The sequence below is a fragment of the Bufo gargarizans genome, chromosome 7 (genome assembly GCF_014858855.1).
Source record: "Bufo gargarizans isolate SCDJY-AF-19 chromosome 7, ASM1485885v1, whole genome shotgun sequence".
Classification (NCBI taxonomy): Eukaryota; Metazoa; Chordata; class Amphibia; order Anura; family Bufonidae; genus Bufo; species Bufo gargarizans.
In genome coordinates, this window is record NC_058086.1 from 22,179,361 (window position 1) to 22,197,153 (window position 17,793).

The 17,793-nt window shown below is 44.8% G+C and overlaps 1 protein-coding gene across 1 annotated transcript in view; it reads left to right on the forward strand.

The window, feature by feature from the left end:
* The first annotated feature begins 4,719 nt into the window (after positions 1-4,719).
* The window catches only part of EFCC1 (EF-hand and coiled-coil domain containing 1), a 101,842-nt gene continuing 88,768 nt past the window's right edge, over positions 4,720-17,793 (forward strand). The window contains exon 1 of the mRNA XM_044302349.1: positions 4,720-5,731. Within this exon, the coding sequence (XP_044158284.1) occupies positions 5,167-5,731 (565 nt within the window). The 5' untranslated portion in view covers positions 4,720-5,166. The remainder of the gene's footprint in view (positions 5,732-17,793) is intronic.

A 17,793-nucleotide genomic window follows, 5' to 3' on the forward strand; every position in this document is an offset into this window, starting at 1 on the left:
CATTTATCCGATAAGAACGTACAAGGCTGAAACGGAAATTGTAATGCTCTGCTGTGGGTCCACAGACTACAGACACATTTTACAGTAGTTTGTAATCTGCATCCCATTCACAGACTACAATTAAGGCTACTTTTACACTTGCAGCAGAGGATTCCGGCAGGCAGATCCCGCAATCCGGACGCAAACTGATGGCATTTGTCAGACGGATGCATTGAAATACCGGATCCATCTCTCCGGTGTCATCTGGAAAAACGGATCCGGTATTAATTTTTTTTGCTTTTTTAAAGGTCTGCGCATGCGCAGACTGGAAAGCTGGATCCATTTTGCCGACACTCATACACTTCAATGTAAATTAATGCCGGATCCGGCATTCCGGCAAGTGTTCAGTATTTTGGGCCGGAGAGAAAACTGCAGCATGCTGCGGTATTTTCTCCGTCCAAAAAAACGTAAGAGGGACTGAACTGATGCATCCTGAACGGATTGCTCTCCATTCAGAATGCGTTAGAATAAAACTGATCAGTTTTTTTACGGTATTGAGCTCAATACTGGACAACAAAAACGCTAGTGTGAAAGTAGCCTTAAAATTCGGTATGTTTAGGTACTTTGTGTGTGTAAGTGGGCTCTTGTCTAAAGCCAGGGAAAAGTATTTCCACCAGTATGGAATCCAATGCACCCTGTATGGCTAAAGTTTGTGTCACATTAACGTTTACCGTTCAGACAGGCTGTACCGGCTGGGAACAGCCTGCCCGATTTGGCATTGCTGGACGCTGCTGGAATGGTGTGCGGCACCATTAACTATAATTTTGTCTGATGGAGAACCAGCTGAAACCAGCAAACATGTCGAAAATCGGTTGGACAAATACCGCTGCGCACAACGTTTTTCTCTGGCCGATTCCTGGCATTTTATGCCGGAACAGCCTGTAGGAAGGCCGTACCGGTATTGTGAAACAAGCCTAGAACACTTTGTTCAGGAGCGGAGAAGTATTGCAAAGACCAGTTTTTTGCTCATGATTAGCTATCCTGCCCAGTTGCAAATTCTTCCGGCTCTGCCTAAAAGGTCTGCAGGGCAACCACAAAAAATGTGAAACTTCTCAAAAACCCCTAAGAAGCAGTTGTGCTGCAGTCTTCCTGCGATTGGTATGATTGTAGAAAACAAATAGCAGTAAAATCACAACAAAATCTGCGTATACAGCACCTGCTACATCATTATGGCCTCGTGTACGTGACCTTAATACACCTCTGAACCTCTAAGGGGTTCTGTGACGGAACTCAATACCGGAAAAAAACGCTTAAGTTTTATCCTAATGCATTCTGAATGGAGAGCAATCCGTTCAGTACGAATCAGGGTGTCTTCAGTTCAGTCCCTCTTACTGTATTTGCTGCGGTATTTTCTCTGGCCAAAATTCCGGAACACTTGCCGGAATGCCGGATCAGGCATTAATTTCCATTGAAATGTATTAATGCCGGATCCGGGACCAAGTATTCCGGAAAAACTGATCCGGTTTCCCAGTTTGCGCATCCGCAGACCTTTAAAAATGCGAAAAATAAATAAATACCGGATCCGTTTTTCCGGATGACACCAGAGAGACGGATCCGGTATTTCAATGCACTTGTCAGATGAATCCACATCCGGATTCGGAAACAAATGCTATCTGTTTGCATACGGATTTCTGGATCTAGCAGGCAGTTCCGGCACGTGAACTGCCTACCAGAATCCTCTAACGCAAGTGTGAAAGTACCCTTAGTTTATAAAACCAGAATCGAACACCCGTAGAGGGGAATTTATCATGCCTTCACTTCATAATTCTGGCTTCAAAAAATTGCATAATAGGGCTTTATGACTTTTTTAGGTCCCATGCAAAGATTTGTATTTCTACGTCACTCCAGTTTTGAATAGCGGGTGGGAAAGTGGACATGATTGTCTATATTGAGTTTCACTCCAGATTTGTCACTGAGACTTGAAAAAAGTCACAAACTCACTCCAGTGGTGGTGGGAGTGGCATAGAGAAACTGGAGTGGCATAGAGAAACTGGAGCGACATAGAGAAACTGGAGTGGCATAGAGAAACTGGAGCGACATAGAGAAACTGGAGGGGCATAGAGAAACTGGAGGGGCATAGAGAAACTGGAGGGGCATAGAGAAACTGGAGTGGCATAGAGAAACTGGAGTGGCATAGAGAAACTGGAGTGGCATAGAGAAACTGGAGTGGCATAGAGAAACTGGAGTGGCATAGAGAAACTGGAGCGGCATAGAGAAACTGGAGCGGCATAGAGAAACTGGAGCGGCATAGAGAAACTGGAGCGGCATAGAGAAACTGGAGCGGCATAGAGAAACTGGAGCGGCATAGAGAAACTGGAGCGGCATAGAGAAACTGGAGCGGCATAGAGAAACTGGAGCGGCATAGAGAAACTGGAGTGGCATGTCTAGGCAAAAATAAATGTATCAAAGAAAAGCAACGTTTGATAAACTTGGCACAGAATACACCAATGTAGACTCAAGCAAAACTGTCTTCAAATCATAAGTCTTCTATGGTGCCTTACTGTATTCATTTTATAAAGAATGTTGACCTGTTGGGAAAAAAAACTGATATTGCTCTGATCTAAACTGTGACATGTAGGTAAATAGCGTGTGGCTGCCTCCAGAGGACAGTGATTGCCTGCAGCAGCCATGTGTTGCACTCTGACACATCAACGCTGCTGTTGCAGGAGGATCAGACCAGAGCAGTAGAGTATAACCCATTTTTAAATACTTGTCTGAGAATGTAATTATCTCGGACAACCCCTTTTAAGATTTTCCTTCACTAATACTAAGGAGCGCCTAGACCTGTGATGGCCAACCTCCGACACTCCAGCTGTAGTAAAACTACAACTCCCAAGATGCACACTTGCTTGGCTGTTCTCAGAACTCCGTAGAAATGAATGGCGCATGCTGGGAGTCGTAGTTTCACCATAGCTGGAGTGCCAGAGGCTAGCCATCACTGCTCTAGGTCAACCCTTTTAAACCATCCCCATAGCATTATTCTTCCTCCACCAAACATTACAGCTGGCACAATGTAGTCAGGTAGGTAACGTGCTCCTGACATTCACTAAACCCAGACTCGTCCATTAGGCTGCCAGATAGAGAAGCGTGGTTTATCACTCCGCAGAACACGTTTTTGCTGGTCCAGAGGCCAGTGGGGCTCTGCTTTACATCACTCCATCCAAGGCTTGGAATTGTGTTTGATGATGTAAGGCTCGTATGTAGCTACTCGGCTGTGGAAAGCTCCCGGCACAGTTTTTGTGCTGATTTTGATGCCAAAGGATGTTTGGACTCTGCAGTCATGGAGTCAGCAGAGCGCTGGTGACTTTTAGGCTACTTTCACAGTCGCGTTTGGTGCGGATCCACCATGGACGGATCCGTTCAGATAATACAGACGTCTCCATCCATTCAGAACGGATCCGTTTGTATTATCTTTAACATAGCCAAGACGGATCCGTCTTGAACACCATTAAAAGTCAATGGAGGACGGATCAGTTTTCTATTGTGCCAGATTGTATCAGTGAAAACGGATCCGTCCCTATTGACTTACATTGTGTGCCAGGACGGATCCGTTTGGCTCAGTTTCATCAGACGGACAAGTGGAATGGAGGCTGAACTGATGCATTCTGAGCGGATCCTTTTCCATTCAGAAGGCATACTGATCTGTTTTGGACCGCTTGTGAGAGCCCTGAACGGATCTCATAAACGGAAAGCCAAAACGCGAGTGTGAAAGTAGCCTACAATACACCTCAGCACTCAGTAGCCTCCTTCAGTAACTTTATGTGGTCTTCACTCCATGACTAAGTTGCTGAAGTCTTCCCCTTTACAATATTACCCATCACAGTTTATGGTGGAATATCTAAGACAGAAGACATTTCACAAACTGACTAGTTACAATGGTGGAATTCAGTGAGCCAATCGTTTGGAAATGTTTGTAAGGACAGACTGCATGGCTAAGGGCTGGATTTTATACACCTGTGGCAATGGGACTGAATGAAACACCTGACTTCCGTGATTAGGAGGTGTGTCCCAGCACTTTTGCCCATATAGTGAATGTGATTTTCCCTTTGTTCACGTGTACTATCACACATCCACTTTTCAATACAGATGAAATAAATGACCGCTCATTGCAGCAAAAGCCATTCACATGAAGTATATCTGCAATCTTTTGATGCAACAGTAGTCATTTTCAACTGGGTTACTCTCACTCTCAGGGATCCAACTTCATTGGAGTTTGCATGGTGGCTCAGTGGTCAGCACTGGTGCCTGAGGGAACCCCAAAGCCTATCTGCCACTATATAAAAGAGTTTGCATGGTGGCTCAGTGGTCAGCACTGGTGCCTTGCAGCTCTTGTGTTCTGGGTTTGAATCTGACCAAGGACAACATCTGCATGGAGTTTTTATGTTTTTACCTTGTTTGTGTGGGTTTCCCTAGGGTGGTTTGATTTCCTTCCACGTTCCAAAAACATGCAGATGGGTTAATTCGGAATTTAGATTGCGAGCTTCAATGGGAACAGGGACTGATGTGAGTGACGATAATCTCTGCGCTACACTGCGGAATATGTAAGTGCTATATACGTGAATGAGATTTATGCACAGGAGCATTCCAGTCTCTAAACAGCCCTGAATACATCTGGACTGAAACATAAAAAGACAAATCTGAGGGGTCTTTATTTCTATATTATAATAGACATGAAACAATAAGGATGTGCCAGACAATAGGAGCGGAACAGAAGACTGACCAGAGATGTCTTGTGTGAACCCTCCTCCTCCTCCCCCTCCTCCAAGGGAGGTACCAGGGACAACACTAGGATAGCAGGGAGGCAGCTTGTACTTGTGCAGCCTGGAAGGACTGACATCGCCTGCACTCACACAGTCCACACTACACAGCACAGTTCTTCCCCAGGAGCCGTGCTCTGTGCACAGCACACAAGGAGCCCAGATGTCATCATACAAGCCACAACGGATGTAACATTCACACAAGGGACTTCAAGACTGTTGCACACAGACCAAGGTGCAGAAAAGTTATTTTTCTTCCATAAAGTTTGCAAAAGTTTTTGAAAAGTTTCTCAGAAGAACCAAGCTGCATCAGGGAGATATTGGTCAATCAGCTACCCACAGAGGATGCCTAGGAGCCTGTAAACTAAGCATGGATCCCCTGGGTGACCAGTGCAGCCCACTGCAGCCAGTTCGCAGGACCCAGTGGCTGGTAAGTGCTCTTGCCTATCACTACGGGCTGGACCACGGGCTGGATAATGAGATCATCGTTCTGGCCACCGGTTTGGATCAGTACCTGCAGGAGGTCTTCCATCACCTGGACTGGCAGGCACAGGGCACCATCCCCAGGGAGGAGTTCCGAACTCTGTGCAGGGTACTGGGGCTGGAGCCTGGCATAGAAGAATGTGAGGAGCTGCTGGAGGATCTCCCGGAGCGGCTCAGCTTTAGACAGTTTCATGCCAGGCTGTGCGGGTATTTCAGCTCCAGAGCAGGTGCTACCAGGCTGCCCGTGGGGCGCGAGAACGAACAGATCCAGGATGAGATCCGGCTGAGAAGCCCACAGTTGTCAAAAAGGGAAGCTCCAAGAAATCGTGCACAGTCTGTGGTTGAAGATGAACTCCGGAGACTGGAGGGTGAGAACCAGAATCTGCGACAACTGCTGGAGGACATGAAGGGGGCGCTGCAGAGCAGTGATGCCCGCTGCCTGGCAGTTGCAAGTAAGTGCCAAGGATCTTGGTCTGCTTCAAGTGGGCAAGCTTACATAGGAGGGTGGGGCATGGCAGCCAATGAGATTCCACATCTTATGTGACCCTTTGATATACAGATGTAGCAGGGTTAACACACAAACTGTTGACTTAAATTTCTTAACTCATCGCGTTCTCTTGAAACAAAAGCCTTTGAAAAGCAATTGAAGGTGTTTGCTTAACGCATTGAGTTTAGATAACACGTCTCATAAAGCATGTGCTGCTAGGTTATAGGCCGCTGTTTGTGTGCCATTGTCTGTACCAAGTAACATTAACACTTGGGCATCACATGTGCCCGTATTTGAATACTTACACTAGTAACACACTTAGGGCTGCAACGATTAATCGATGTAATCGATTATATTCGATAACTGGATTCGTTGTCGACGAATCCAGTTATCGAATAATCGCCGATTCGTTGCTATTCGGGCGGGCGGGCGGGCGGGCGGGCGGGCGCTGCATCTTTATTTTACCTTTTTACAATGACGCTCCCGCTCCTGTAACAGCCAGGCAGAGCGGACGGCGGCGTAACGTCACTCAATCACGTGACGCGCCTGCTCCGCCTCCTTCATTCATGAAGTGGGCGGAGCAGGCGCGTCACGTGATTGAGTGACGTTACGCCGCCGTCCGCTCTGCCTGGCTGTTACAGGAGCGGGAGCGTCATTGTAAAAAGGTAAAATAAAGATGCAAGCGCCGGGGCTGTTAGGGGGAAGGGGGGTCTGTGTATAGCACTGCTATGGGGAGGGGGGAGGATCTGTGTATAGCACTGCTATGGGGAGGAGGGGGGGTCTGTGTATGGCACTGCTATGGGAAGGGGGGTCTGTGCACTGTTATGAGGAAAGGGATCTGTGCACTGTTATGCCCATAACAGTGCACATATCCCCCTCTCCATAACTACGCCGTCCACAGATCCCCCATAATAGTGTCGTCCACAGATCCCCCATAAGTGTCGTCCACAGATCCCCCATAAGTGTCGTCCACAGATCCCCCATAAACGCCGTCCACAGATCCCCCATAAACGCCGTCCACAGATCCCCCATAAACGCCGTCCACAGATCCCCCATAAACGCCGTCCACAGATCCCCCATAAACGCCGTCCACAGATCCCCCATAAACGCCGTCCACAGATCCCCCATAATAGTGTCGTCCACAGATCCCCCATAAACGCCGTCCACAGATCCCCCCATAAGTGTCGTCCACAGATCCCCCCATAAGTGTCGTCCACAGATCCCCCCATAAATGTCGTCCACAGATCCCCCATAAGTGTCGTCCACAGATCCCCCATAAGTGTCGTCCACAGATCCCCCATAAGTGTCGTCCACAGATCCCCCATAATAGTGTCGTCCACAGATCCCCCATAAGTGTCGTCCACAGATCCCCCCATAAGTGTCGTCCACAGATCCCCCATAAGTGTCGTCCACAGATCCCCCATAAGTGTCGTCCACAGATCCCCCATAAGTGTCGTCCACAGATCCCCCATAAGTGTCGTCCACAGATCCCCCATATGTGTCGTCCACAGATCCCCCATAAGTGTCGTCCACAATTTGTTTTAATATGGCCTTTGAACATAATTTTTCAAGTAAGATCATATAAACCTCTGTTTTGTAATTTTGTCGTTTTTCCCGATTAATCGATTAATCGTAGAAATTAATCGGCAACTAATCGATTATTCAAATAATCGTTAGCTGCAGCCCTAAACACACTACTATCTTCTTTTTTCTTTGGCTTTCTATACAAATTATTATTGCCTGGTGACTGGAGATTGTCTGATGTGTGGTGTCTACAGCATTTTGTCTATTTTTTATCAAATGGTTGCTGAGAAGCAGAGTGCCCACCCTCCAGGAATACAGAACGAGTGGCATAATAAACTCTGCACACAAAACATATAATCAGTACTAAGAGGGTAGGTGTAAAAGAGCACCAAAACCCTGATATTTACGTGGATTCTCTTCTGTTTCACCCCAATGATCTTTTCAGGACGTACTGTGCTATAAAATTTTTAGGCGAGCCAGTCCGACCTTGAATGGCACTCATCTATGAGGCATGTTTGGACACAGTATTATTGTAGTACCAGGGGCGTAGCTATAGGGGAAGCGGCTGCTTTGGGGCCCTGACCCAGAAGGGGCCCATCCAGGAGGCGGAGGACTAAACGATTTTGTCAGGGCCCCCTCAACAGTATTACACAATGAAATTATATACAGTGGCAGTATAGACAGTGTAGAAAACGGATGGAGCAGCTGCCGGGCCTGGTCTGAGAGAGCGATCTTTACTAGCCACAGGAATGGGGGTGGCATGAAAGGAAGGGGTTGCGAAAAAAAATGACTGGCGGAGAGGGGCCCCATTCAAAAATTTGCTGTGGGGCCTAGTCATTTCTAGCTACGCCACTGTGTAGTACTCATATTTTGAACTGATATTTCTCTAGACAATTATATTTTACCGGAGGGCGTGTCCTTTCAAAGGATAATAGTGTCAGCCTCTACGCACATAATAGTATTGTGACTTTGTGCAAAGCTTGGTAAGGACAGGTTTGGATCCAATCCAGATTAGGAAAACCTTTGCCAAATCTAGCTTTAGGAAAGGCTTTCCTGATCTAACTGGACGAGATCCAGTTCCGTCCTTGGCTCTAAATATATGGCCCCTGCACAAGAGTCATAATACTACCTTGTGCCTAGAGAACTAGAAGAACAGACATGTTAATAATAAAGATTGTACAGTGCGTACATTGTTCTAAACGTCTTGCCAAGTGTTGAAAATGAACATCTGCTTAAATGTTAAGATGGAGAATTTATTGCACTTGTGAATCCACCTTTATCAACTCTATGGAGCATTTAAAGGGGTTTTCTGGTCTACAATAAATAAAAGTAATTCATTTTGTTGTATAATGAACTGTCATTTTGTAATATACCTTTTTTGTGCTCTGTATCTCCAATTTGGAACTCCAGTCACATGACCGTGTCCACTAAAAACATCCACTTCATCTCTTCTACTTTCTTCCAGTCCAGAGATCGTCACCACCATTGGTGGTTAGTAGGCGATGCCAGAACCCTTACCCCAGTCACAGGGCCGTCTTTAACATTGATTGGAACCTGGGCAAGAATTTACTTCGGCCACCTGGATCCTGCCTTCCCGCATGCAATCACGCCCTCCACCACAACACACACAAAAAAATATAATCCACACACCTCATAGAGTAGTAAACTTTAATAATGATGAGTGGCCACTAGAGGTGTTCCTTGGCAGTATTTACATACTGCTTTTTTTCTGAAAAGGCAGTGTTTACATGAAAAAGCTTGCAGAGACATGCTATAGACACCAGAACTACTACATTTAGCTGTTGTGGTTCTGGTGACTATAGTGTCCCTTAATATAGAGGGGAAAAAAGAATCAGCACAAAAGTATCAAATAAAATGGCTGTATCATTATTCTAAAAATTTAAAAAGCACAACTTCTGACACAAATATATAGTATTTTGCAGATAACTTTTTTCTTTTTTTTTTTACAATGTGCAGATAGTACTGTACTACTAACCCCTCCATCCACCCCTACATACAGGGTAATACAGCGCCACATACCTCTTACATCCAGTGATGTCTCTTTGATGTAGATGTTCTCTTTCCTCATCTTCTCCTTTCAGACCTTTAGACCAGACCACCATTTTTCAGCCATTTCTCGTCTCTGCAGTTTGACAAACAAAATCTTAGTTTACCACTTTTCCATCATCCTCATCTTCTGGACAAATCATCCTACCACCCCCAATACTGTGCCGCTGTGCCCCAATATTATACTGCAGAAACAGATAAACCCCCTGATAATAGTAGTACCATGCAGATAGTGCCCTTTAATAATTATTGGCACACAATGCCTTAAAATAACTGCGCCCAGCAAATAGTGCCCCTGACACTAATAATGTAAACATAACATCCCCCAAAAATAATTGTGGTAAGCTGATACTGTGCTAAGGTGCCCCCACAGTAATAGTGCTCCCAAAAGTCCCACCAATAGTAATAATTCTCTGCTAGAGCACAGATGGTAGTAATAGTGCTCCTACAGTGCCACCAACATGTCCCACTGTTCCCCTGAAGTAATAATGCTTCCATGATGCCCATACTAGTAATCATGTTCCCCATAGACCCCCATTAGTAATAAAGACCATCATAATGCCCCCCAGTAGTAATAATTCTACTTATAATGTGCCAGTACAAAAAAATACCCCCATTTAATGCCCACTGCTGAGCTAATGTCCCTATAGTGCCCCCATAATGTGCCAGTATAAAATACCCCTATATAGTGCCCCCAGTAAATGCCCCATGGTGCTCCTCTCCCAGCTTCTTCCTAAGACCCCCCATAATGTACCAGTAGAAAATGCCCCCTATATAGTGCCCTAGTAGATGCCCTCAGTGTCCCCCAAAATTTGCAAGTATAAAATACCCCTTCTTAGTGCCCCCCATACATGAGCCCATAGTACTCCTCTCTCCCTTCCCCATAGTACCCACCATAATGTGCCCCAGTATAAAATACCCCTTTACAGAGCCCCTCATATAAAATGCCCCTTCTTTGTGGCCTCAGTAGAAGCCCCTATAGTGTTACTCTCCCCCTTCCCCCATATAAAATACCCCTTCTTTGTGGCCTCAGTAGATGCCCCCATAGTGCCGCCAATAATGTACCAGTAAGAAGTGCCCCCATAGAGCCACCCAATAATGTGCCAGTAAAAAGTGCCATCAATAATGTGCCAGTAAGAAGTGCCCCCATAGATGCCCCCACAGTGCCCCCAATAATGTGCCAGTAAGATGTGCCCCCATAGATGCCCCCCAATCATGTGCCAATAACAAGTGCCCCATATATGCCCCCAATCATGTGGCAGTAATAAGTGCCCCCTTAGATGCCCCCCAATTATGTGCCCGTAACAAGTGCCCCCATAGATGCCCCCAAATCATGTGCCAGTAACAAGTACCCTCATAGATGCCCCCCAATCATGTGCCAGTAAGTAGTAGTACCATATAAAAAAAAATAAACACTTATACTTACCTCCATCAGGCTGGCAGCGATGCGATACAGGCCTCTTCCGGTCCTGTACGGCTCAGGCGGCGCAATGACATCATCGCGCTGCTTGCACCGCCCTCTGATAGGCTGCAAGCACCAGGCCTGCAGAGGAACGGGGAAGGGAGACTCCCCTGCCCCGCCGCAGCACTTCCATCTGTATCGCTGTCCTGAGGATAGCGATACAGATGACTATGGAGATGAGCGCTTCCACAATGGAAACGCTCATCTCCCTGTGTCCTGCCGCTGCCCCCCCCCATGTCACCAGTGGCCAGCGGGGCTCAAGAGGCAGCTGCCTTGGGCCCCCCAGGAGCAACTGGGCCTTTCCCAGTCATGGCACTTACGCTGTTTACACAGAGTCTGTAGCCATGACTGGAGAAAGGATTTCACCACTGCCTACTGGCCAACCATGGTAGTGATGAACTCCGGACCGGAAGACTAAAGAAATGCATGTGACATTGGCAGAAGCTCCATTTTGTTTAGTGGACAGGGTCATGTGACCAGAGTCCTAAACTTGAGACCCCGACCACACAGATAAGTAATGTATATTACAACATGACAGTATGCTATACAATACAAATAATTGCAAAAAAAGGGGGTCATTCAGCACATCCCAATGTGCAGGTGCACGCCGCTATGGCTAGAAACACAAAGAAAAAAACACAATGCTACAGCACTCTGCAAACCAAATAAAGTACAATAATGCCATAATTATAGAAAACATTCTGGTGCTAATGCTACGCTTATTATGCAAATTTTAGATTCTTGGCAAATACATTTTGTACAAAATTATTTGGGCCCGTCTGCCAAACGCCAAGGCGATCTCTGTAAGACGGGAATCTAACACTAAATGCTATCTGTTATGTGCCAAAATGGCCACCATAAAATTAGGGAGTGCAGGTTCCACATGCATGCTGGGTCCACTCTGCTTTTTACCATTTTTGGTGCCATAACAGCCTCCATTAAATCCAGGGATGCAGGTACCAACATGCATGCTGAGCCCACTTTATACTTCTCCTGGTGCCAAATGGCTTCCAATAAATACAATGAGAGCAGGCTACAGCTTTAGGGCTTGTTCACACAAATGTATATGTTCTGTTCCGTGCATTGGGCACCGCAATTTGCGGTCCACAATGCATGGAGAACGTTCGTGCAAGCTCCGGGAATGGCTCCGCATTTCTATCCTTTTGCAGAATGAAAGTACGGAACGGAACCCCATGGAAGCACTCCGTAGTGCTTCCGTAGCGTTCTGTGCTTCCGTTCCGCATCTCTGGATTTGGGACCCATTAAAGTGAATAGGAACACATATGAACAAGCCCTTATACTTACTCTAAAATTAAAATCAGCTTATGGTGCAGACATAGGGTGCAAGACCAACTGGAGTCAGCCACACCTCCAGCTCCAGTACAACTGCAAAAAAAGGGGGTCATTCAGCACATCCCAATGCGCAGGTGCACGCTGCCATGGCTAGAAACACAAAGAAAAAAACACAATGCAACAACACTCTGCAAACCAAATATAGTACAATAATGCCATAGTAATAGAAAATGTTCTGGTGCTAATGTTGCACTTATTTTGAAAATTGTAGATTCTTGGCAAATACATTTTGTACAAAATTATTTGGGTTCGTCTGCCAAAAGTCAAGACAATCTCTATAAGACGGGAATAATACAATACAAATAATTGCCCATATTTATTGTAAACCAGAAAACCACCTAAAGGGGTTATCCAACCCCTATAATGACTCCCCCCCCAAGGCCCGGGCCTCTCATACAGGTTATACTTCCCCCGCTACCTGGCACCCACATCGCTTCTGTACCCCGCACGGCCACCGCTGCATCTCCTCGTCACGTGGATCAAAAGATCCAGCGACGGGGGAAGCATCCAAAAGCAGGAGATGCAGTGGCAGCCGTGCGAGGATCAGAAGTGATGCGAGCTGGGGAGTGGGGTAAGTATAACCTATAGGAGGAGCTTGGGCATTAGGGGGGTTATTAGGGTTGGATAACCCCTTTAAGTTTTTTTTTTTTTTTTTTTCTTTAACGTGAGCCAATAATTAAAAATGAACATTTGTATGAAAATTATCTTAGGCCCTTCTAAACAAACCAACAATTAGCCAATAAACACATGAAAAAAAAAGTCGCAAACCTTGGTTTGCATCTTTTTAAATGTCATTGCACCAAAGTGTAAGCACAAGTGGCATTTCTATGCCATCCTCGTTACCTTCCAGGAAAGAGAGCTGGGTGAGGTTTCGGACAGACGGGCCCAATCTCCCCGGCTAATTTATTTTCTTTTAGGCCAGTTTTCTGGCATAAAAGGAAGTCTAAAATCTTTCAGTCTTCCTCCGGCATGGCCTGCTGGAGGATGTGACTCATTTATGACGAGGCCTGCTCCTCATTATAAATAAGGCACATCATCCGGCAACATAAGGGATATCATACACCGCCGTAAAATGATAAATTCCCCCTTAGTTTATCGGCATAATAGTTATTGTTTGCTGGCAGCCCATGTAGGGATGTGCTGCCGATAATCGGGCGCCTTTTATCCTTACGAAGGATGTCCATCACCCGATGAATGAGCAATAAGAGCCAATTTTGGGAACAAGCTTTCGTGTGAATGCTTGTCCCCAATATTTGGCTCAAAAATCGGGCAATATTATAGGGCGTTAATAGAGTGACCGTCTGTTCTGGAGGTAATCATAAAGTGGGGGACCACCCTCTAAGATATCCAAATCCCCCAATTGGATATGGGCAGGGACTGTCTTCATGAGATTGCTATTTTAAATTTTAAATGTGCAGACAAAAAACAGTTAAGAAAAAGAAGATGCTGACCAATACCGATTCGCAGTGAAGAGCTGAGCAGAATTTCTACAATTTTGCAAATATCTTTTCTTTTACTTTCTGTAGCAAAAACAAAAACTTTGGTCGAAGAAAATTCCTTTACATCTCCAGAACCTTGTTAGGCTGAGTTCACATCAGCGTTCAGCCTTTACGTTCTCCTGCTCTGTTATAGGGGCAGGAGAACGGAAAGGACGGAATCGGCAGATAACTGAGCGGAACAGAGCCTATGGACCCCACAGATTATAATGGGGTCCGTTAGGTTTCTGCTCAGAGGAAGATTTTTGGAAGTGGAGACAAAAGTCCTGCATGCAGTCTGAAAGGTGATGTGAACTCTAAAACTTGAGCAAAAACACATCCATTTACATCTCTAGAACTTTCTTAAGCAGAAAACGACAAACTTATGCTTACAAGATCTATTGAAGATATTGTTTCACCGACAGCAACTGTACTGCATGGTTGATCCTTGTCCTGGCATCGGGGGTGGTATAGGAAATGCATTTGTATCAAGATACTGGTGCCCGAGGAGGCCAAAAAGATCATTTGTCCTATAAGAGGACACCAGCCCTATAAATAATGCCCTGCCCGGAGGGGCACCTTTACAAATTTTGCATGGCTTAAAGTTAGGTCCTAGCCTGGCCAAATTCTGCACACTACATTATATGGCTGTAAATGAAATAGAATTTATATTTTACCTGGTGAGATTGTAAAATAAAGTTATTTCCTTTCAGACTGTGTTGATTCCACTCCGGCTTGACCTTGTGCCCTGCTAGTGCTTCTTATAGTCAGACCGCCGTCTTCTGGCATCTGGAATGAATAGACACATGGCATTGATTGATTTTTGCTACATAAAGCTGTATTTCCCAGATTTAGGGTTAGCTGCATAAAATGTGGTAGAGATTATGCCCCAGAATAACGGCCCCAAACAGAAAAAGACCATTACTCACAGTTCTGACATTGTAATAGTTTTTACCATATGGAGGGAAAAGCATAAAACATGTGCAAATCTAGCCTCACATGTGGAATACAGAACACAGGATAACGTGCAGCCAAACAGTATATCTAACATTTTATATAATTGGCAAATGATATGTTTACAATGGGACGTGACCCTGAAGCACCTTTCAATGGTGCCCCTGCAAGTAGATCCAATGGATTTAAAGGGGTTCTCCAAGGCTTTGACTAAGTTCTATCTTTCAGACAACCTGTGGTTTCACGACTACCTACCATTTGGCGATCCAGGCTGTACTCACATGACAGCCTGACTCTGGCTGTGGGCTTTTCCACTGATGTCTTCAGGGCATCTGCTCCTGTATCTTCCTGCTCAGATTTATCAAGAGTGGCATTTGTAATACTACTCTTGATGTAGTTTGCGATGGCGTAAGATGGGCCAAAATTATCAGGCGCACACCTCCTAATAATTTTGGTAGGTTCGTGCACCACAATCTGACATCTACACCAGCTAGGAGCTGACATTTCTGGCATTAGTTGCACCAGAAAAATGGTGTAAGTTATGGTAAATGTGTCAGACCACACCCTCTTCTAAACTTTGTAAGTGTGATGCAGAATGGCAAAGGGATGGACATTTTTTCACAAATCGGGGCTTCTGCAAACATTTGTCACTTTTTGGCACCACAGTTCAGTCGCAGCGGGCCTAATAAATGCCCCTCCTTGTTTTTCTTTATCCCTCTATGCACTGGTTCATGGTACTCAAGGGGCACTGCAATAAGGCGGAAGTGTAGCTAGGCTTTCCTGCACCCTGGGCAAAGACTCAGTACTGCACAGCACTACCTTTACTGCAGACTGCTGGCAATGTATTGCTAAACTTCTAGCAGGAATAATAAAGGAATGGCACAATACAGAGTCATAAGCATAGATGCTCCAGAATTGTTATTACACGGGGAATGCAAGTAGTTACTAAAAATGACATGTCAGGAGACGTTACATTTTCTCTTTAACCACTTCAGCCCCGCTAGGTGAAACCCCCTTCATGACCAGGCCACTTTTTACACTTCGGCACTACACTACTTTCACCGTTTATCGCTCGGTCATGCAACTTACCACCCAAATGAATTTTACCTCCTTTTCTTCTCACTAATAGAGCTTTCATTTGGTGGTATTTTATTGCTGCTGACATTTTTACTTTTTTTGTTATTAATCAAAATGTAACAATTTTTTTGCAAAAAAATGACATTTTTCACTTTCAGCTGTGAAATTTTGCAAAAAAAAACGACATCCATATATAAATTTTTCGCTAAATTTATAGTTCTACATGTCTTTGATAAAAAAAAAATGTTTGGGCAAAAAAAAAAAATGGTTTGGGTAAAAGTTATAGCATTTACAAACTATGGTACAAAAATGTGAATTTCCGCTTTTTGAAACGGCTCTGATTTTCTGAGCACCTGTCATGTTTCCTGAGGTTCTACAATGCCCAAACAGTAGAAAAACCCCACAAATGACCCCATTTCGGAAAGTAGACACCCTAAGGTATTCGCTGATGGGCATAGTGAGTTCATAGAACTTTTTATTTTTTGTCACAAGTTAGCGGAAAATGATGATGATTTTTATTTTTTTATTTTTTTCTTACAAAGTCTCATATTCCACTAACTTGCGACAAAAAATAAAAAATTCTAGGAACTCACCATGCCCCTCACAGAATACCTTGGGGTGTCTTCTTTCCAAAATGGGGTCACTTGTGGCGTAGTTATACTGCCCTGGCAATTTAGGGGCCCAAATGTGTGAGAAGAACTTTGCAATCAAAATGTGTAAGAAATGACCGGTGAAATCCGAAAGGTGCACTTTGGAATATGCGCCCCTTTGCCCACCTTGGCAGCAAAAAAGTGTCACACATGTGGTATCGCCGTACTCAGGAGAAGTTGGGGAATGTGTTTTGGGGTGTCATTTTACATATACCCATGCTGGGTGAGAGAAATATCTTGGCAAAAGACAACTTTTCCCATTTTTTTATACAAAGTTGGCATTTGACCAAGATATTTTTCTCACCCAGCATGGGTATATGTAAAATGACACCCCAAAACACATTCCCCAACTTCTCCTGAGTACGGCGATACCAGATGTGTCACACTTTTTTGCTGCCAAGGTGGGCAAAGGGGCACATATTCCAAAGTGCACCTTTCGGATTTTGCAGGGCATTTTTTACACATTTTGATTGCAAAGTTCTTCTCACACATTTGGGCCCCTAAATTGCCAGGGCAGTATAACTACGCCACAAGTGACCCCATTTTGGAAAGAAGACACCCTAAGGTATTCCGTGAGGGGCACTGCGAGTTCCTAGAATTTTTTATTTTTTGTCACAAGTTAGCGGAAAATGATGATTTTTTTTTTTTCTCTTTTTTCCTTACAAAGTCTCATATTCCACTAACTTGCGACAAAAAATAAAAAATTCTAGGAACTCGCCATGCCCCTCACGGAATACCTTGGGGTGTCTTCTTTCCAAAATGGGGTCACTTGTGGCGTAGTTATACTGCCCTGGCAATTTAGGGGCCCAAATGTGTGAGAAGTACTTTGCAATCAAAATCTGTAAAAAATGACCGGTGAAATCCGAAAGGTGCACTTTGGAATATGTGCCCCTTTGCCCACCTTGGCATCAAAAAAGTGTCACACATCTGGTATCGCCGTACTCAGGAGAAGTTGGGGAATGTGTTTTGGGCTGTCATTTTACATATACCCATGCTGGGTGAGAGAAATATCTTGGCAAAAGACAACTTTTCCAATTTTTTTATACAAAGTTGGCATTTGACCAAGATATTTTTCTCACCCAGCATGGGTATATGTAAAATGACACCCCAAAACACATTGCCCAACTTATCCTGAGTACGGCGATACCACATGTGTGACACTTTTTTGCTGCCAAGGTGGGCAAAGGGGCACATATTCCAAAGTGCACCTTTCGGATTTTGCAGGGCATTTTTTACACATTTTGATTGCAAAGTTCTTCTCACACATTTGGGCCCCTAAATTGCCAGGGCAGTATAACTACCCCACAAGTGACCCCATTTTGGAAAGAAGACACCCCAAGGTATTCCGTGAGGGGCATGGCGAGTTCCTAGAATTTTTTATTTTTTGTCGCAAGTTAGTGGAATATGAGACTTTGTAAGGAAAAAAGAAAAAAAAAGAAAAATCATCATTTTCCGCTAAATTGTG